The following is a 22,017-nucleotide window of genomic DNA, read 5'->3' on the forward strand; positions in this document are numbered from 1 at the left end:
CCACAAATCACGATACAAAAATATCCCGTTTTTATTTCTCACTTTGACCATAAGAAGCGATTATTACTAATTTTGAGTTAGTATTAATAATAACCGGATTTAGCACATTAACCGTAATACATATCCAAAGAGGCACACCCATGTCCCAATGCTATATAAATCGCTTCATCACATTGACCAAACTTCATTGGTAATTATTCATAATTACCGGTTAAAGTGAATAATTTACGATATTTCTCACTTTGACCAAAAGAAGCGGTTATTATTAATATTGACTGGTTAGTATTAATAATAACCGGATTTATTACTTCAACCGTAACAGATACATTAATTGTTAAATTAATTGTTAAATTAAACTTCGTTTGTAAATCAAAAATTCGTGTATCACAGAGATAATCTTAGGACGAATAAGAGCTACGTATACAGAGCGGAAGCGGAGAGAAATTATACATTTTAAAATCTTTTCATACAGTTCTCAGAAGTTTTACAATTACTCCTTATTGCACAACTAAAAACATGTATACTTATTTAAAGACGAATTTTTGTTTCTGTTGAAGAATATCACCAGCGTTGAAAATAACAACTAACTCTCGCCAGCTCGTTCCGGATTGTAAACAAACTATTCCGACATTCTACACGGCGTTTCTTGATTTTTTGACTATACGCCAAGATGCTTTCGAAAGTCAATAATTTCGAAAGGAAATATTTCTCGTGTGGTGTGAAAGCGTAAGAGTTTGGTGTAAACTAACTAACTCCCTGGCATTACAGTTCATGTTGGACCATGGCCTCACTAGCAATTTTTCTCCAAAGTCGCCTGTCTCTAGCTCTTAGTTTCCAGTTTCGTACCTTCAGAATCTTAAGGTCTTTCTCCACCTCGTCTAACCATCTCTTGGCCGGACTTCCTCTTTTCCTTTGGCCCTGGCACTGCCCCTTGAATATCTTCTTAGTGCCTCGGTTTTCCTCCATTCTCTCAAGGTGTCCTAGCCATTGAATTCTCTTTGCTTTTACATAATTGATTATATCTTTTTCTTTCAATAGTCTTGAAATTTCAAAATTGTATCGCCTTCTCCACAGATCACCCTCATTGACAGGTTCAAAAAATATTTTGTGTAAGATTATTCAATTTTAAGAGCTTAGATTTAAATTACACTCCTGGAATTGTATATAAGCGGTTGGCTTGGTGTTAATTCGAAATAAAACGTTTATTCAAGCATTTTTGGGGGTTGTTTAACATTATATTTGGAGAGATATTACATTACAGGTTTTACAATGCGAATTTGAAAATATTTGAACACAATTATAAATTTATTTATCCAAGCATAATTCCATGCAAAAAAATAAGTTTTGGATAATATTTATTGTTTTTTTATAATTTTACTTAATAATAGTTGAAAAATATGGTTAATAATAGTTTATATAATTTTAAAGAATGTAATTTCGCTGGCAAAATACAAAATGTGAGTAAAATCGGTCGAATGGTTCGTAAGAAATCAAATTTCAAAAATACGCCTTTTATTAATTTTGATTTCTAAGAAACTGTTCGGCCGATTTCTCTCAAATTTTAATGAGGGCGACTTTTTTTTTTTTTGCTTTGTACACGGAGCAAAGTTCCTTAAAATAACGCACAAGAGCTTTATGTTGTTAAAATTTAAGTTGATTTTTATACAATGGCATTAAAAATATGGAATAAATTCCTGTACAGTTAATTCTGTCAGCAAGTACCAGAAAAAAAATCTTTACTTTTTGTACTTTGTGATGCTTTTTTAATTCAGCTTTTATTTAAAACTAGTTTAACGATGTTTAAGAAATAGTATCAGAATTTTTTCCACATTTTCTTGCTTTTTTATTAAAAAAATCCTACTTGGTTGATAAATAATCTACAGCATCCGCTGACGCGTTAGAGGCCGGACGTGTGCTAACTGGACGTATCAACAAAATTATCAAAGCATACATAGAAGCTTACTACATCTAAATAAGCATATATTTGAATTCGAAACCACTTTTGTCAGTATACTGCCATTCAAAATGGTACAATTAAAGAGCTAAAGTTCGATTTTGCAGATTATTCTCTACACTGAAAAATAATTTCTTTAAAAAAGCTGGAAGAAAAGCAAGAATCTGTTAAACTTAGTAAGTTTTGTTCAAATGCTCATGAACGAGCTTCTCCTTAACAGATTTACGGAAAATAAAGGTTTTAAAATATACGAGATAAGAATTTGTACAAGAATATGTTCCTTGCACTTAGTAAACATAAATGTCTAACAATAAAATTTAAAATTATTTTTTTTTGTTAATTTGTAAGAAACATGAAATAGTTACCGAATTTACTCAAAATATCACAAAAAGTTTCGTAATATGTTTCTTCGTTTCATGGTTCTTGTTTATCAACTATTAAAGAAAAATATATTAAGTGTGCAATCTTTCAAAAAGAAATTATTCGTTAATTAATTATATTTGTATAAGTTGTTTTGTAATAGTAACAGGATTAAAATTTTATAACTTTTATCGAAACATAAACAAAATAATTGAAAAACGTTTGTATTTTTATAAATTTTTATGGTATCTAAAATTTATTGTTTTTCTTAAAGTATTTTTGAAATATTTAATTCTATTGGCACTATTAATTTTGGCAAATATAATTTTTAAGTTGATTTTTCAAAATTTATAAAAAACCTAAAATAGTAACAGAATTTAAGTTTTTTTACTTATTCAAAACATTATAAAAGTACTTTAATTGAGATAGCGTTTTTATGCTATTTTACAATGATGCGACTTAATAAATATAATTTTTAGAAATAAAATGTGTGCTTAAAATATGATATTTTAAAAAAACATTATTCAAAAATTATATTTTTAAAAGTTTTTCTTAAACTTAATAAGAGACCAGAATTGGGTTAAGACTATCTGGATTATGTAAATCGTAAAATGTATGTTTTGTTATAAAAAAGTTTCTGTATTCATGCTATTTTCTTTTGATAGTACTTGAATTTTATAATTTTCCTCCCAAAGTATAAGTAAAATGTAAAGTATAACTGAATAAATTATGTAAAGTAAAAATAAATAATAAACTAAATTATAATGTAAGATAAAAAAAAATAAATAAATGAAAATTATTCAGCAATTATACTTTTAAAATGCCTTTTCTTAAAAATTAAACTATATAAATTTATGGTAAAAAGAACTGACACTCAGGATTCCGTTGCTTTTTACCGTAAAATTCATTTTTACCGGATTATGTTACGAAACAAGAAAATCTGATAAACCGTAATATTTACAGTAGTTATTACCGTAAAATCACTGAATCACTCTAAATAAATAGATATTACTGTAAAAATGACAATATAATATTTTCTGGTAAAAATAGATTTGTGGTAAAATTTAAAATGGATTTTACGGATGAGCACGGAAAGTGCTGGTACTTTATACCGTAATTTGATTCGGAATTTTTCAGTGTAAACCATGAAATGGGTTTGCAAGAAAATACCAAATGATAATTAAGTAAAGATTTCCAAGAAGTTTAATATTTGAATCTATTCTGCCTGTTCTTGTTTTGGATTATTTCTTCAATTTTAAACTNGTTGTGGCATTAGGAGTACAGTGTGCAAAAAAAAAAGGACAACCTTGAATAACTTTTGATTTGGGGATCCGATCTTCACCTTCTAGGACTCAATCTTAATGGTTCGAGATGCTGATCTGAATTATGCTAATTAATTAGTGCTGACGCTATTCAAGTTATGAATTCCTATACAAAAACGTAATTTCTCTGAATAAACATATCTTTTTTTCGACGGATTTGTATTTTTGACCCTTTAAATATAGGGGGTATCAAAATACAGGGTCATATCTCTAGAACGTTTCAAGCGAATTTGAAAATATTTGAACACAATTATAAATTTATTTATCCAAGCATAATTCCATGCAAAAAAATAACTTTTAGATAATATTTATTGTTTTTTTATAATTTTGCTTAATAATAGTTGAAAAATATGGTTAATTATAATTTATATCATTTTAAAGAATGTAATTTCGCTGGCAAAATACAAAATGTGAGTAAAATCGATAAAATAGTTAGTAAGAAATCAAATTTCAAAAATACGCCTTTTATTAATTTTGATTTCTAATAAACTATTCGGCCGGTATCTCTCAAATCAGGGAGACTTTTTTTTTGCTTTGTACATGGAGCAAAGTTTCTTAAAATAACGCACAAGAGCTTTATGTTGTTAAAATTTAAGTTGATTTTTATGCAATGGCATTAAAAATATGGAATAAATTCCTGTACAGTTAAATCTGTCAGCAAGTACCAGAAAAAAACTTTACTTTTTGTCCCTTGTGGTGCTTTTTTAATTCAGCTTTTTAATTTTTATTTAAAACTAGTTTAACGATGTTTAAAAAATAATAGCAGAATTTTTTCCACATTTGCTTGCTTTTTTATTAAAAAGAACAAACTCTTAGTTGAAAAATAATCTACAGAGTCCGCTGACGTGTGCTATCTATCAACAAAATTATCAAAGCATACATAGAAGCGTACTACATCTAAATAAGCATATATTTGAATTCGAAAGCACTTTTGTCAGTATATTGCCATTCAAAATGGTACAATTAAAGAACTAAAGTTCTATTTTACAGATTATTTCCTACACTGAAAAATAATTTCTTTAAAAAAGCTGGAAGAAAAACAAGAATCTGTTAAACTACGTAAGTTTTGTTCAAATGCTCATGAACGAGCTTCTCATTAACACATTTACGGAAAATAAAGGTTTTAAAATATACGAGATAAGAATTTGTATAAGAATTTGTGCTTACACTTAGTAAACACAAATGTCTAACAATAATATTTAAAATGATTTTCTTTGTTAATTTGTAAGAAATATGAAATAGTAACCAAATTTACTCAAAATATCATAAAAAAGGCTTTAATGAAAAAAAAAAGTTTTGTAATATGTTTTTTCTTTTAACGGTTCTTGTTTATGAACTTTTAAAGAAAAATATATTAAGTGTACAATCTTTTAAAAAGAAATTATTCGTTAATTGATTATATTTGTATAAGTTGTTTCGTAATAGTAACAGGATTAAAATTTTATAACTTTTTTCAAAACATAAACAAAATAATGGAAAAACGTTTGTATTTTTATAAATTTTTATGGTATCTAAAATTTATTATTTTCCTTAAGGTATTTTTGAAATATTTAATTCTTTTGGCACTATTATTTAACAATTATAATTTTTAAGTTGATTTTTTAAAATTTATAAAAACCTAAAATAGTAACAGAATTTAAGTTTTTTTATTTATTCAAAACATTGTAAAAGTACTTTAATTGTGATAGCGTTGAATTTTTTATGCTATTTTGCAATAATGTTACTTGATAAGTATACTTTTTTAAAAATAAAATGTGTACTTAAAATATGATATTTTTAAAAAAACATTATTCAAAAATTATATTTTTTAAAGTTTTTCTTATACTTAATAAGAGACCAGAATTGGGTTAAGACTATCTGGATTATATAAATAGTAAAATACATGTTTTGTTATAAAAAAGTTTCTGTATTCATGCTATTTTCTTTTGATAGTACTTGAATTTTATAACTTTCCCCCAAAAGTATAAGTGAAATGTAAAGTATAACTGAATAAATTATGTAAAATAAAAATAAATAATAAACTAAATTATAATGTAAGATAAAAAAAAATAAATAAATGAAAATTATTCAGCAATTATACTTTTAAAATGCCTTTTCTTAAAAATTAAACTATATAAATTTATGGTAAAAAGACTGGCACTCAGGATGCCGTTGCTTTTTACCGTAAAATTCATTTTTACCTGATTATGTTACGAAACAAGAAAATCTGATAAACCGTAATATTTACAGTAGTTATTACCGTAAAATCACTGAATCACTCTAAATAAATAGATATTACTGTAAAAATGACGATATAATATTTTCTGGTAAAAATAGATTTGTGGTAAAATTTAAAATGGATTTTACGGATGAGCACGGAAAGTGCTGGTACTTTATACCGTAATTTGATTCGGAATTTTTCACAGTGTAAACCATGAAATGGGTTTGCAAGAAAATACCAAATAATAATAATTAAGTAAAGATTTCTAAGAAGTTTAATATTTGAATGTATTCTGCTTGTTCTTGTTTTGGATTATTTCTTCAATTTTAAACTACACCTGGAATTATATTTACGTACATTAAATAACATATTAAAAACTTGCATGAAAATACAGATCAGTTAATGTTAAGTTTTTTGAATATTGTTGCAATAAAAAATCTGGACCATTAACCGGAACTCCATTACGAATCATTTAATTTTGTTTCACTGTTTTTTTTTTAGCTTGTTACGTACAATACGTGATTATCAAAGAGAATTGCAGCTGTTAGTTTCCCCATCATTGCTTTTCATAATATTTAGATATAATTTTAATTCTTAAGATTTTGACTCTTCCAGGTGCTGATATGGGGGAACTTTGAATCGAAACATGTAATCTTTCTGGTATAAATACGCACCCCATAACGTTAAATGGCACATTTGAGAAATTACTGGCAACCGAGTAAGTAATTCAGCTTTCTATCATCTTAAAACTTAACATCTTATAAATGTATCTCAAAACTGGATATTATGGCATTGTCAATGTCATCTTCTATGACAATTTATCATGATTAATTTCCTGTAACAATCATTTATTACGTGGTAATAATCATGATTAATAATCATAATTATTACGTGGACTTGAAACTATAAAAATATGCCAAAATTTCTAAGCTTATTTTCTTATTATTTGTAATCATTTATTAATATCATAAAACTGTTGAGGTTTTAATTTTGTTCATTCTAATGTTCGTAAATATTTCTAATTTTCATAATTAATATCTATGATTTTAATTTTTTTTTATCTAATGTTCGTTACTATTTATTGATATTATAAAACTGTTGAAGGTTTTAAATTTTTTTTTTGTTCTAATGCTCATAAATATTTATGATTACCATAAAAAATATCTAAGATTTTAATTTTTTTTATCTAATACTTGTAACTATATATTGATATTATAAGACTGTTTGAGGTTTTAATTTTGCTTCTTCTAATGCTCTTAACTGTTTATAATTATAATAAAAAAAATTTAAGATTTTAATTTTTCTAAATCAAATATTTGTAGCTATTTATTGATGTCATAAGACTGTTTAGGGTATTAATTTTGTTTCTTCTAATGCTCCTATTATTTTATATGAAAGTAAATGTAAGTCAATAGCTAATCTGATTGCTTATAGTAATTACTTTTGCAAATTTAATCAATTTCACTTGGTTCTAATTCAAAATTGTTAAAAAAGAAAACAAAAGTTTCAATATCAAGTTTATATAATTTATAAAAATAAATAAGCAAATATTATTTACATGCTATAATGTTTGTGTTATTATTAATAATTACTTGTTCTTACTTGTTACAAGTAATTATTAATGTCTACTAATAATTGCATGTTATTTTTAATAAACATTGAATATTAAAATAGACCAACAGAACAGTCGTGTTATTTATAGAAATAATTATACAATTTTTTGCTATGTGCAATTAATTACAATTCGAACTTGAGCAAGTTGGACATATTTGTAGCATTTTTATAAAAATATTAAAGTAATATTAACACCAAATTTATATTATTCATTATATGCAGAAATATTGTCATTTTTAATATGTTATATATATAAATATTGTTATTTTTCAATTTGTTATTTACAGAAATAATTATTAAAATGATTATTTTTATTTTTTAATATGTTGTACAGAAATATAATTATTTTAAAATTTTTTATTTACGGAAATAATTATACTATTGTTTATTAAGCGCAACTGATTACAATTCAAACTTGTACAAGTTAAAAATTTCTGTATCGCTTTTATAAAAATAATTGATGCATTACTAACTTCAAATTTATATTATTCAGCAACAAGCTCAATATTTTGTCTTTTTATAATTACAAAAGCAAATCTTTATAAAGTAATTTTTCAGTAATTCTAACTTAGTCCAATTAGAATTTAACTAAGAAAGCTAAATGGTACAACTGTTATATCAAGAAATCGTAATCGTTCATAATAATTACTTTCAAACACACTTGAACAATTTAAAAGTCGTTAATTTTATAATTGATATAATATTAACATCAAACCTTATTTTCTGCAACAAGCTCAACATTCTAATTCTAATTACGTGATCTTTTGATAATTCAAATTTATTCCAATTTGAATTTAATTAAAAACATTAAATGGTGCAACTATTATAAAAAGAAATTATAATCGCTTATAATAATTATTTTTAAAGACACTTTAGCAATTTAAAAATTATTACTTTTCTAATTGATGTGATATTAACATCAAATTTATATTATTCAACAACAAGCTTAATATTTTGACTCTTACAAAGCAAATCTTAATTACGTGAGTTTTTGGTAATTCCAACTTATTCCAGTTTGAATTTAATTAATAACTTTAAATGGTGAAACTGTTATAACAAAATTTTATTGTTCATAATAATTATTTTTAAAAACACTTTCACAATTTAAAAATCATTACTTTCAACAGAAATATCAATTAATGTCAATATAAATAAAAATAATGATTAATTCATCTAAAGTTGTTTCTATTTTATTTTCAGCGCCATGAAGTTTCTCGCGTTGCTTTTCCTTGCGGGCTTAGCCCTAGCAGCCGCTGTACCAGTTCCAACTCAAAACGGTAAGGTTTTAATCTTGAGTTTTAATTTTTTAATGCTGTTAAAATGTCAAAAGGAAATTTATGAACATCAAATTAATAAATAAATATCATAATTATAAATATCCACCAAAAGATTTTAGCTAAAGTTAATGAACATCAAAAATTTAATAAACCTTCTATAACTACAGCAGTTTGAGAAAATGTTTCTCGGTTATACATCTTTTACCTATTTAATATAGTGGGAAAAATACCTGTTGTCCGAAAAATGGCCGATGAATTTAAAAATCAGTTAGGCTTATCAGTTGAAAATTTGGAAAGAATAAGAACATTGTTTCCTGAGCAGTATGCAGCAAACTGCTAGTTTCTAGATCCTTCCATAATGGAGTTGTCAAATTGCAAAGCGGAGAAAATAGTTCAAAGCGTGACTCTCAAAGTGCATGACCGCGAAGGAGAGAATTTAGTATTTATCCATTATAAATTACTCATCAAATGTTATAAATGAGTCATGGTGGCTCAGGGGATGGTGACTCGATGGAGGTCACTTGGGGTCGAATCTCAGTGATGACTAGTCGATACGAATTCCGTACCCGTTTCACACCGACCGCAGTGCTGACTTAAAATATTCTCATTGGCAGACGGATCATGGTTTAGAGTCCTCTTATGGTCAGGCTAATCATGGGAGGTTTTCGTGATATTGATCACTATGTAACACAAATGCGGGTTAATTCCACTAAAAAGTTTCCCACAAAGACAAATTTCTCCCAATACTTGATCCAGGAGTTCCCTTGTCTTCTGGATTGGATTCAAAATTGCAAGGCTACGGAGTTGTACATTGGTAGTCGTAATCTTTAAATTGGGTCGGATTTTAATCGACGGTTATAAAATAAAATGTAATGTAAAAATTATAGGATAATTATTTGGTATGATCATGTATTTTCCTTTAATAAGGCATAATTATAAGCGAGTAAAATATTGTAGAGCTAATTCATAATACAACGAATTCCAATATAGGTATTAAAAATCCATACTTTAAAAAAATTTTTTTTTGTAAAATTTAAATATAACTCTTATTTCAGTTTAAAAATTATGATTAATATTTTACATAATATATTTTATAGACATATTTAAAAATATTAATATAAGTTTAAGCTATTGTACTTTATTTTAATATTTTTATTCCTATTACTTATCTTCTTTCAAAAAAAGTTATTAAAAGCTGTCTACTGTTGAATAAAAATGTGCTTCTTTTCTAATTAAAAATTTTTTTTAAGAGATAAAAATATATTATGAAATTTGATATTTATATCTTAATTGTTATGTAACAGATTGTTCTGATCTAAAAAATGCTTTTTTTCTTTTAAATGTTATTTTTAATTTTTTTCATTTTTTTTCATGTAAAATTCTATTTTCATACTATGTGTATCTAGATAGTTACTACGTGGAGAAAATAAAGATATGACAAAGTTCTTTTAATTATTAATTATTACTCTTTAATTTTAAAATAAAATTAACTTCTTAAATTTCTTTTTAGCCGTTTCTTACAGTGAACTTGAAGATTTCTTGGATGACCTCACGTTTGAAGCATCTGAGTAAGTCATTATTGATTTTGATTTTTAAATAAAACTATATTAAATATTTTTTCATGGATACATTTTAAAAGAATTTTTTTTTTGATAATAGCTTTATTTAACCAAAGTTATAAAGAAGTTTAACTTTACATGAAAAGTAAAATTTCTCACGTTGAATTTGACATAAAAAACAATAAATATTGGTTCGCAATTTAAAATTATTATTTTTTTTAGTGATTCAGTATGAAGAATTTTAAAATTACATAAAATAAAATCTCACTATGTTAAATTATGCACAAAGAAAAATAATAAATGTTGGTTTACAATTTTATTTGAATTATTTTTTTCTGAGTTTCATCAATTCTTATTGCTTTGAAATACAGCGAGTAAAATAAATATTTTATATTAAATACACTCTGTCATGACTATTGTTAGAGTTTTAAACATTATATTCGTACATTTATACATTGACAAGTTTCGCTTTACTTTTAGGAGAAATTATTAACTAAAAAAATTAGCCAAAGTAAAACGTTAGGAATTTATTAAAAGAATATATTTATAGGTTTCAAATTTTAGTGAGCAATATATTCCAGTAGACTTTCAATTTGTAATAATAATAATAATAATAATAATAATAATAATAATAATAGTNATTAGCCAAAGTAAAACGTTAGGAATTTACTAAAATAATATATTTATAGGCTTTAAATTTTAGTGAGCAATATATTCCAATAGGCTTACAATTTGTAATAATAATAATAATAATAATAATAATAATAATAATAATAATTATTATTATTGTTAATAAAATAATGAAGAAAATAGTGAATTTTCTTTAGTGTTGTAGAACACCAAATATATGATATAAATGACAAGTATAAAACGTTCTATGTTTGAAAAGACGAAAATAAGACAAATTCTTTCGTATGAAGAGATTACTATGATCACTAGGCAATGAATGATCGCATTGTTACATTCTATTGATAGTTTTTATGATAACCATGTTATTTTATTTTGATATAACCATATTTTTTTCAAGGTATTACACATTTGATACTATTTTTCTTTTGAATTCTTTTTAATAGTGATACTCTCGAAGACATTAAGAAAGTCCTGAAAGAACGATACAATGAAATCCTGGAAAAAATCAAGGAGGCCATTGAAAAAGGCAAAGGACTCCGAGAGGATTACATCGAAAAGGTAAACATTTTCCTAATGAAACTCAAATTCCGAAAACTGTCTGGCAAATATAAGATGAGCCTCTTTCCTCGCTGGCAGCAACCTAGCTGAAAGCTTAACTCGTGATTGCCAGACTATATTTTGTTAGCAATTGCACAGTCAAAACATGTAAGTCCTGAATGAATTCAGCGAATTCAATGGAAAAATTTAACATGAACATTTTTCCCATTGAAATTTTAAATCCGAATTCTGTTTGGCAATCACAAAATGAGCTCTCATTCTCGCAGACAGCAACCTATTAGAGAGCTTACTTTGTGATTGCCAAACTATATTTTGTTTAAAAATGCAGAATTGGAATAGGTAAGTCCAGATTTAATTCAGCAAATTCAGTAGGAAAATTTAACATGAGCGTTTTCCCTCTTCAAATACTGTTTGGCAATCACAAGATGAGCCCCCATTCTCACTGATAGCATTCTGATTGAGAGCTCAACTCGTTATTGCCGAACTATATTTTATTTGCAATTGCGTAATCAGAATAAGTAGGTTTCGAATGAATACTTTTTGTTGTTCGAATTTCAGGCCAAGGACCTCGCTAAGAAGTTGAAAGACTTGAAAGTTGATGTCGGCGAAAAGGCTCGTGAACTTTTCGAACAACTGAAAGAGAAGGCAAAGGACTACTGGAAGAAGATCTTAGACAAACTACGTGACGTCAAAGAATCTGCTGATGAAAATGCTTCCTACGCTGATGAGTAAGTAATAAAGAGGTTTAAGACCGATTTCAGCAGAATTTTTAATCGTTATCGTTGACTTTTAAATAACGACAAATACTATAATTAATTGACGATCTTCCAATTTTAGAGATCCAAAGACTGAGCTGGGCAAGAAATTGAGAGAACACTTTGATGAGATTTTGGAAAAAGTGAAGGAGGCCCTTGAAAATGGCCGCATTGTCAAGGATGACTTGATTGAAAAAGTAAATAGTTTCATTTTTTTTCAAAATTGTATTTTCAAGACAGATTGGTTAAAGTTTTAAAAACATTGACTTGTACAATAGTCTAAAAATAATATCATTTTTTAAAAGGAATTTTGCAACCAACATTAAAATTCTTTTAGGTACGATAAGATTCTGATTTACTTAATTAAGGTGTGCCTAAGAATTAGGCACATTTATGTGCATGTGCAGTGATGGAATTATTAGTGAAAATGAGGGGCAGACTTCATCACTCATGCAGCAAAACATATTTAAAGATACTTATTTTGTATTAAATTATAAATATTGAACAATTTTTTTTAAAATTCTCAATGAAATAATTTCTTTTTATTTAAATCTATTTTATTGAAACTATATTTTCATAATCTTTTTTTTTAAATACTTTTTAAAACAATAACTCACATAATACAATAAAAATCTTTAGTTAATTTTAATTTACTTTTTTTTAAAAATTATTTTTATAAGAGAATATAATGGGCATGTAGTAATATAATGGGCATATAATAATGGGCAAATATAATAATGGGCAAATATAATAATGGGCTATAAGAGAATATAATGGGCAAATATAATGAGAATTTTATTATTTGTTCTATTGTAGTTGAAGGAAATCCGTCAAAAATTGAAGGACATGAGAGTTGATATTGGAAAGCATGCCCGAGAACTTCTTGACCAATTGAAAGAAAAAGCTAAAGATTACTGGAAGAAAATCTTAGACAAACTCAACATTTCAAAGCGATCTGTTGATGAATTTGATGTCCTCTTTGCCGAGTAAGTCCTGTCATTAATATTTTTACTCTACAAAATGAGAGTTTTTAAAGATTAGCAAATCTTCGCTCGATATGGCTATCGATTCAAAATTTGTAAAAGATCATAAGACCGTAAAGTAAAATTACACGTTTTAGAAAAAAACGCGCTTCTCTTCATCAGGCAGCTTGAAATTAAATGAAAGAAAAACGGATGGCAAGCGATACAGAATGAATGGAGAATAAAAGTGCTCAACAAAGTGAAGAGAGCCGAGGTGACTTAGGGGATAGAGTGTTCGCCTCCCTATGAAGTGTCCCAGGTTCGAATCCCAGCGGTGGTTGGTTGATACAAATTCTGCTTCCGGATCACACTGAGTACAGTGCCGATGTAACATATTCTCAGTGGTAGACATAACATAAGTTAGAATCCCTTTGCCGTCGGACTAACGTCGGGTAGGTTTCCATCAAAAATTCCTCCACGAAGGCTAGTTTATTGCAAAGCTTGACCCAAATTTCCCCTTGTTTTCTGGAATAGGTTAAAAATTTCTAGACTACAGTGTTCAACATTGATAGGTGTAAACTCAGAATTGGGTCGACTGTTCAACACTGGTCATAAATAAAATGAAACAAAGTAAAGAGAATAGGATGAGGAGCGAATCAAAAACAAAGAAACAACAGAAATAGAGCAAAACTGGCTGATGAAAGAAAGCTCGATCTTCTCGAAAAACATACTTTACTGGCCATTATGTTTCAAGAAGCTAAAAAAGATTTTTAAGTTTCAAACTAGTTTTAATTTTTAATATGGAATGAGAGAATTCATAGGAATATAAGAATAAAATTTATTTTTAATCTTTAGCGATGATGAACCCAAAACTGAACTCGGAAAGAAATTGAGAGAAAAGTTTGATGAAATTTTAGAAAAAGTGAAGGAAGCACTTGAAAACGGAAAGGGAGTAAAGGAAGACACCATCGAAAAGGTACAGACTCAAATTTTTTTTTTTAAAAGTATAGCAAATAATATAATAAAAGTACTTGTTACTAGAAGTATAATAAAAGTACTTGGATATAATGAAATCTAGATAAGCAATTACAAATACTTTAAGATTTTTAAAATCTTTCAGTTGAAGGAAATCCGAGAACAATTGAGGGACTTGAAAGTTGACATCGGCAAACACGCCAAGGAACTTCTTGAAAAACTGAAGGACAAAGTAAAAGAGTACTGGAAGAAGATTTTGGAAAAAATAAAGCCCGATGAAGCTTCTTTTGCTGAGTAAGCTAATTTAATTAATAGAGTGCGAAATAATTATTCTATTAAAAATTTGAAAACTTATTTAAAACAGATCAATTGCTTTAAAATGGCACATACACCGAAGAGCCATTACATTATGACCACCCTCCATCTATAACAATGGGCTCGCCCAGATTTTCATGGTTTCTCGCCCAGGAACAATGTTTTCATGGGGCACATTAGGACCCATAATCCTCATAGAACAATCCCTGACGTCTGTAAGCTACTTGAACATAGTTGCAGACCAGGTTCACCCATTCATGGCAACAGTTTTTCCTGCGGAGGATGGTGTTTACCAACAGGATAATGCACCATGTCATGAGGTTCGAATCGTCGAGGAACATTCCAGTGACTTTCAAGTCATGTCTTGGCCCCCAAATTCACCTGACCTTAATCCAATAGAGCATTTGCGGTCCTACTTGGAAAATCAAACTCGTGCTGCCACGCTACCCCCTCGCAATGTGAGGGAATTGTAGGAGGACCAGTTGGTGAGTGCTTGGTACCAGGTACCTCAAACTACCTATCAGCACCTTGTGGAATCAATGCCACGGCGGGTGCTAGCAGTTTTGAGGGCTAAATGTGGTCCTACATGTTATTAGCAGGTAGGTCATAATGTAATGGCTCTTCGGTGTATATTTACGTACATATAAAGTAAACATCATGTAAAAAACATTTTACAAGCTTTATGAAAAATGCACAAAAATTATTTAAAATATTAAAACAAACTAATATATAAATTTATAAACGTTTGTAAAAAGCATATATAGCATGCTTAGGATTAAAAAAAATTGTAGGATTCATATTCAGTTTTGTTTTTGACTTTTGTAGTGAAGACCCCAAGACTGAACTTGGAAAAAAATTGAAGGAGCACTTCGATGAAATTTTGGAGAAATTGAAGGAAGCACTTGAAAATGGAAAGGGAGTCAAGGAAGACACAATTTTAAAGGTAAGTTTTGTGAGATAATTATAATTGATAAGTAAATAAGGATTAATGTAAATCGGGACAAAAATTGAAAAATTCAATCTGCAATTTGTACCACGAAATTCCTTTCAGTTTACATATGCTCTCAATTATACAAACAGTAGCAAACTGAAAAATAATTTTTTTTAACCATTTTGTAATTTTTTTAGAATAAAAGTTATTCAGTTACTTGCAAACGTGAAATTTCAGCATTTGTGGACCATTTTAAAAATCTAAATTTTTTAAATCTGAATATTCGTCGAGTAGAGTGAATGATTTTTTTTTATGAATTTGATAAAGTTTATAAAAAAAGTTTTTGAAAAAATAAATAAATATATGTTTTTTATTTTTATTTTGCTCTTCTCAATATTTAAGGTACGTAAAAAAATCTCGTACATTATTTTATGTTAATCAAAAGAGTTATTAAAATATTAAATTACAACACAAAGAAAAATGAAAAGAATTGAAATGAACTTTTTTTAACAGTTGAAGGAAATCCGCCAAAAGCTGAAGGACTTGAAGATTGACCTCAGCAAACACGCAAAGGAATTGCTTGAGAAACTCAAGGACAAAATAAAGGACTACTGGCAAAAGATCTTGGAAAAGCTAAAGGACAAAGCTTCCTACGCTGAGTAAGTATTTAAAGAAAAAAATATGTCTTACTTTCCGACAGCAGACAATACTATATGAAATTTTTTTTCCATATCAGAATAATGATATGATTGGAATAATCAGCTTCTTTTCGTATTGGAATAATCAGTTTCTTTACTATCACTTAAGATGCATACAGTCTTTCAATCAGTCTTTTTATTCGTCAATAAGCCTCATATTCCATTCAGCACATTTGTCGAAAAATTGTATTAGATGAAGGTGACAAGTAATTTTTAAATTTTTTTCGTGCCGTTATGTCAAAAACGTAGCCAATAGTTTTTACAAAACGAAAAAAATATTGCTATCTTCAGTAACGATTAACTTTTGGTTCTTGCTATAGAACAGAAGAGCTATCTGCTTACTTTAAAAAGTTTTTCTCTCTTTATTTAATGTAAAACGAAAAAAAAGTACATTAGTAGTTTACAACTTAAACAACTTATTTGCATTTAAGCTGTAATTTTATACAACTGAAAAATACAGCTTAGCGCAAAACTAAGAAAACTGAATTAAGCTGTCTTTTGTCAAATTCTAATTTCTAAGAAATTGGAATTTGATAAAATACAGCTTAGTAGAGAATTTGTTTTTGTAAATGAACAAAATTTAAAATCTGTATTGTCACATCAGGATATAAGCTTATCAGTAACATATTATTTAAAAAAAAATCAGAACAATTTCAGTATAACTGCTGCATTATACAATGACTTTGCCTTAATTCCATAGAATAAACAACTATTTTTGGTCGCTTTCTGAGAAATATTTTCTATTTCAGTGATGAAGGTAGTGATTTGCAAAAACGATTTCAAGATCTCTTGGAGCAAATCAAGGATGCTTGGGAGAACCGAAAAACCATCGCAACCAACGTCATGACCAAAGTAAGTTCACCTTTTAATGTAAATTATTTGACACCAGATTTAAAATTATACTTGTTGTACCATATTTATTAAAAATGTTACTCTTTTACATAGTTGAAGGACCTCTACCAGGAAATGAAAGAGAAATCTATTCCTTTGGGAGATAAAGCCAAAGAACTCCTCGAACAATTGAAGGAGAAAGCAGGAGGTTTCTGGAAAAGAATTTTGGACAAATTCGGATCCCCTGAAGACTTTGAAATTCTCTTTGCTGACGAGTATGTTTCTATTTTTCGCCATTATTTTTTAAATATTATTCTGAAAATTATATGCATCTGTTAAATTTCTAAGCTAACAACAGATTCTTTAAACTTTTTATGCAAAAGCAAAATTAACAAGACAGTAAAACATGTTTTTAAATTTATTTTAATATTTAATATCATTTTAGTTTCATGCATATAAGAAAACAAAATTTCCCCCTAAACCTAAAAATTTAAAAAGAAGAAATTAATTAAAATTAGAAGAGTTATTTTTGTCCATAGCAAATAATACGACAGATTCTTTGTACGTTGTAAAAATTTTGCTTAATTCTCTGTATAATTATTTTTTTTCCATCCTCTATAGTGACGTGAAGGAAGACTTGAAGAAGAAGTTGAAGGAAAGATTTGACGAAATCTTAGAGAAAGTGAAGGAAGCTCTCGAAAATGGCAAAGGACTTCGTGAAGATACCCTCAAAAAAGTAAGCACTCAATGCTGATTAAATAAAAAGAAGACAATTCTATGAAGTTTTTATGCAAATAACTTTTATTAACAAATAAAATTAAATTTTTTTTAAAAACTATATATTTCAAATTTCTTAACAGTTGAAGGAAATCAGAGAAAAACTTAGGGACTTGAAGGTTGACCTTGGTGATAAAGCCAAAGAACTCATTGAGAAATTGAAGGAGAAGGCTAAGGACTACTGGCAGAAGATCTTGGACAGACTTGGACTGAAGGAATCAGTTTCCTTTGCTGAGTAAGTTTATTTTCGATCTGTCATGAGCTGCTTCCTTATAGTCTCTCAAAATATTAAAAAAATTTACGTAATATAGTGAGCATATTTCTAACATGGCTTTACAGAGCTAACAGAATTTATATGGGTTGTAATCTATATGCAAAAAACTATAGTTTTCTTACTTTTATATTATTTTTTAAATTGCAATCTTAAAGCAGAAATAAGACAATAATCGTTATTAGTTTATTAAAATGAGGTTAATTTTAATTAAAACAATTCACTTTATAAGCTTTTTTTAGTTTGCATTGGTTTTTAGCCCATTGAAAATTTTTTTATACACTCGCATACTAAATTAGAAGTTTAGAATTATAAAACGTTATAGAACTTTATCAACTATTTTCTTACTTTGAACTTAAAAATATAAATATTTTACTATTGAACATGGTTAACAGCTGAATATAAGTTAAAAAACGCATGTTTCTTTTAATAGTGATGACATCCAGACTGAATGAGGAAATAAATTAAAGGAACGATTTGATAAATATTTTCTAACATTACGAACTATTTTCTTACGTTTAACTTATTGATATAAAACTCTTACAGTCGAATATGGTAAATGTTTTAAAAACTTGTTTACTTTTTTAAATAGTGATGACGTGAAGACTGAATTGGGAAAGAAACTGAAGGAACGATTTGATCAGATCTTGGAAAAACTGAAGGAGGCTGTCGAAAATGGCAAAGGAGTCAGAGAGGACACTATCAAGAAGGTAAAATTTACTTTCTAATATCACTGATCTGTTCTAAAAAGACTGTTCTAAAAGGTTAGCAATGTAGTTAATTGAATTTGCTCATGAATGATTTTGTTGTTTCTACATAGCTGAAGGAAATCAGAGAAAAACTTAGAGACTTGAAGGTTGACCTTGGTGATAAAGCCAAAGAACTCATTGAGAAATTGAAGGAGAAGGCTAAGGACTACTGGCAGAAGATCTTGGACAGACTTCAATTGAAAGATGAGAAACGAGATGTTGTCTATTATGCCGAGTAAGATATCATAAACATTAATTAAGGAATTGATTAAAGAATGTTTATAAAAAATGAATGCTTTAATTAAAAGAAACATATCTACTGAAATAGTTGTAGAAGTTATTTTAAAAATGTAAAATATCTTTAATTGCAAAAAATTATTCATATTCCATCCTGAAAATTTTTCTCTGGTGTTTCGGAAAAAAATAGTTCATTGTTTACGTTTGTACTTTTCTGTTATTAAACAACTGAGAAGAGTTTGATAAAAATAATTTTTTTCTTTCTCATCTGGAGCAAAAATTTCCTCTAAAAATTATATAGCGTTTTCTTAAGAGAGGCAACATTACGTAATCTCGATACATATTTTGTGTATTTCGTCTTCAAAATTTAGATGATAAAATAAAATGATTTTCGTTGGTTTTCCGTGAGCTGTAAAAAATTCCGGATCAAACTGCGGTAAAAAGGATCGGCAGTCAGAGTACCGTATAATCCATTTTTACCAGAGCATGTTAAGGAAAAAAAAAAGTCTGATGTACCGTACAGTAATAATTACCGTAAAACCACTTGAATACTCTAATGAAATAAATAATACTGTAAAATTTACGGTACAGCAGTTTAAGGTAAACATTTATCTTACTGTAAAATAGGTTTTAAGGATGATACACCCTAAACTGCTGGTACTTTATTTCGTATTTTGTTCCTGAAATTTTTGCAGTACGGAGGGTTGAACGTAAAAATCTAAAAATTCTTTTAATAAGTGGAAGACTGAATAAAAACTGACGAAAATTAATTAAAATTAATTTAAAAAAGTTTATGTAGAGTATTTTAAAATAAATTTAGTACTTTTAAAGAACTCTTCATTGATTATAATGATTTTATTAAAATAATAATAACCAAATTCTCAACTCATGATTCGGACAAAAAATGTGGAAAGTGAATTTAGTCCATCATGTCTACAATAATCGTTTTCATTTACTCAAGAAATTGTGTAGACAAAACGTGAAAAGAAATAAACAAATAGCTTGCGTTGCTAATTCTTGGATTATCAGTGTTGCATACTTAACTTGCTTCTCCTATCACAATTGTTTCTCTAGCATAATGTAAAATAATATTCGTAGTAGTAATTTGTAGTAATAATAATTCATGACATAAATATAAAATTAATTAAAACTAGTTTTATTAATGTTAGCAACAAAATGACCGCAAGTTTGCTTATATTGCAGTGATGACGATGATGTCACCACCGAGTTGAAAAAGAAGTTGAAGGAACGTTTTGATCAACTCATGCAAAAGCTCAAGGAAGCCGTTGAAAAGGGTAAACTCGTCAGGGAAGACACCATTAAGAAGGTATTAATGCTTATTTTTCAACTTTTACATTAACAGTACAGTAACGTAATAATTTCTCTTATTACGTGCAAAAAATAGTTTGATGATAATTTTGAAACATGTGTGATGAGCATTAATAAGACATAAGATACTTAAGGTCAATATATCAACTGATGATATGAATAAGATTTTAGATAATTGAAGTAAGGATATCAAAAGTAATTATAAATTAAGGCATTAACTATTTAAAGAAAGGTTAACAAATGGTGTGATTAATTATGATATTAGATACTTAAGCGAATACTTTATAAACTGTATTATGAACAAAAACATTAGATCTTTAAAATAAGAATATCAAACGGTGTTAAAAACTACGAAAAAAACTATGAAGAAAATAAGGAGTGTACACAGTAAAAAAATTCGGATCAAATTAAAATGAAAAGTATTGGCTCTCAAGATCTTTTACCGCAAAATCCATTTTTACTGGATCACGTTCAAAATGTAATCGACCGTTAATTTTACAGTAATAATTACCTAAAAATCACTGAATCACTATGGTAAAAGTGCAAGGTAAATTTACGGTATAATGGATTTTACGGATGATGTACCCTAATGCCAGTACTTCGTGCCGTAGTTAAATCCGGATTTTTTTACGATGTACCTCGGCCTACAGGGATTTTGACTTTTTTTTTAAGAAGGGAAACTTTTTGAGCTGAAAATTTTATATTTGTGAACTTTATTTATAAAAGTAAAAAATTATATTAAAGCTGTATTAGAAAATAAAATATTTTAAAACTGTATCAAAATTATAAAGATTAAACTATTTTGCATTGTACCAGTTCAATATATAATTAAATTAATTTTCCTGTGAGGTTATGTTCACGTGGAGAATTTTCAAAAACTATTTAAAGGAATTATGCAGTTTCTTACAGAAATTAGTTAAATACTTTCACAAAAAACCATTATATCATACCTACAGTTGTGTTAAGTAATTGTTGCAAAAATTAACAAATAATTATCATAATTACAGCCCAAAATGATTGATTTAAGCTGTAAAATTAGTTCTTCAAATTTATATTCTTCTACCAATAGCATTCCTTCATAGAGTTCACTTTTAAAAAATTAAATGAACTAATGATAAAACATTCTAAATATAGACGTCTTCCATTAAAAAAAGTGTTTTTTTTTTCTTTAGTTGAAGGAGATCAGAGAAAAGCTGAGGGACCTTAAAGTTGACCTTGGTGAAAAGGCTAAAGAACTCATCGAACGGTTAAAAGAAAAAGCCAAGGACTACTGGAAGAAGGTTTTGGACCGACTCGGTGATTTGGGGGATGAGGTTGCCAAAGCTGAGTAAGCCTAGTTTTTAGAGTTCATTATTGTTATTTTTTTACAAAATTAACTCATACTAATTTTGGTATGTATTAAAAATAAAATGAATGTATTAATTTTTCAGCGAACCTAAAACCGAGCTTGGAAAGAAACTCAGAGAAGAGTTTGACAAAATCCTCGAAAAAGTTAAGGAAGCAGTTGATAATGGAAAAGCAGTCACTGAAAAGAACTTGGAAAAGGTAATTGTATAATTTTTTCCTTTTACTTAAAATCTTCTTCTTTGGCACTGCAGTTGATTACCGGCCAAGACCGCCTCAGTTTATCCCACCTAGATCTATTCGATACTATATTCTACCATACGTTAACTTCCAAGTTCAATTAACACTTCTCTATTCTATCTAACCATA

The 22,017-nt window shown here is 27.7% G+C and overlaps 1 protein-coding gene across 1 annotated transcript in view; it reads left to right on the forward strand.

Moving 5' to 3' along the window:
* The first annotated feature begins 6,443 nt into the window (after positions 1-6,443).
* Positions 6,444-22,017, forward strand: part of LOC107455703 (golgin subfamily A member 4) — a 134,916-nt gene continuing 119,342 nt past the window's right edge. Inside the window, exons 1-20 of the mRNA XM_071183880.1 lie at positions 6,444-6,554; positions 8,651-8,727; positions 10,238-10,295; positions 11,360-11,474; positions 12,033-12,202; positions 12,312-12,426; positions 13,046-13,215; positions 14,047-14,167; positions 14,312-14,460; positions 15,307-15,424; positions 15,926-16,071; positions 16,860-16,962; positions 17,056-17,216; positions 17,563-17,677; positions 17,802-17,953; positions 18,582-18,699; positions 18,810-18,973; positions 20,179-20,302; positions 21,477-21,631; positions 21,735-21,849. Coding sequence (XP_071039981.1) covers positions 8,655-8,727; positions 10,238-10,295; positions 11,360-11,474; positions 12,033-12,202; positions 12,312-12,426; positions 13,046-13,215; positions 14,047-14,167; positions 14,312-14,460; positions 15,307-15,424; positions 15,926-16,071; positions 16,860-16,962; positions 17,056-17,216; positions 17,563-17,677; positions 17,802-17,953; positions 18,582-18,699; positions 18,810-18,973; positions 20,179-20,302; positions 21,477-21,631; positions 21,735-21,849 — 2,442 coding nt within the window. The 5' untranslated portion in view covers positions 6,444-6,554; positions 8,651-8,654. The remainder of the gene's footprint in view (positions 6,555-8,650; positions 8,728-10,237; positions 10,296-11,359; positions 11,475-12,032; positions 12,203-12,311; positions 12,427-13,045; positions 13,216-14,046; positions 14,168-14,311; positions 14,461-15,306; positions 15,425-15,925; positions 16,072-16,859; positions 16,963-17,055; positions 17,217-17,562; positions 17,678-17,801; positions 17,954-18,581; positions 18,700-18,809; positions 18,974-20,178; positions 20,303-21,476; positions 21,632-21,734; positions 21,850-22,017) is intronic.

Source organism: Parasteatoda tepidariorum, chromosome 8, assembly GCF_043381705.1.
Source record: "Parasteatoda tepidariorum isolate YZ-2023 chromosome 8, CAS_Ptep_4.0, whole genome shotgun sequence".
Taxonomy (NCBI): domain Eukaryota; kingdom Metazoa; phylum Arthropoda; class Arachnida; order Araneae; family Theridiidae; genus Parasteatoda; species Parasteatoda tepidariorum.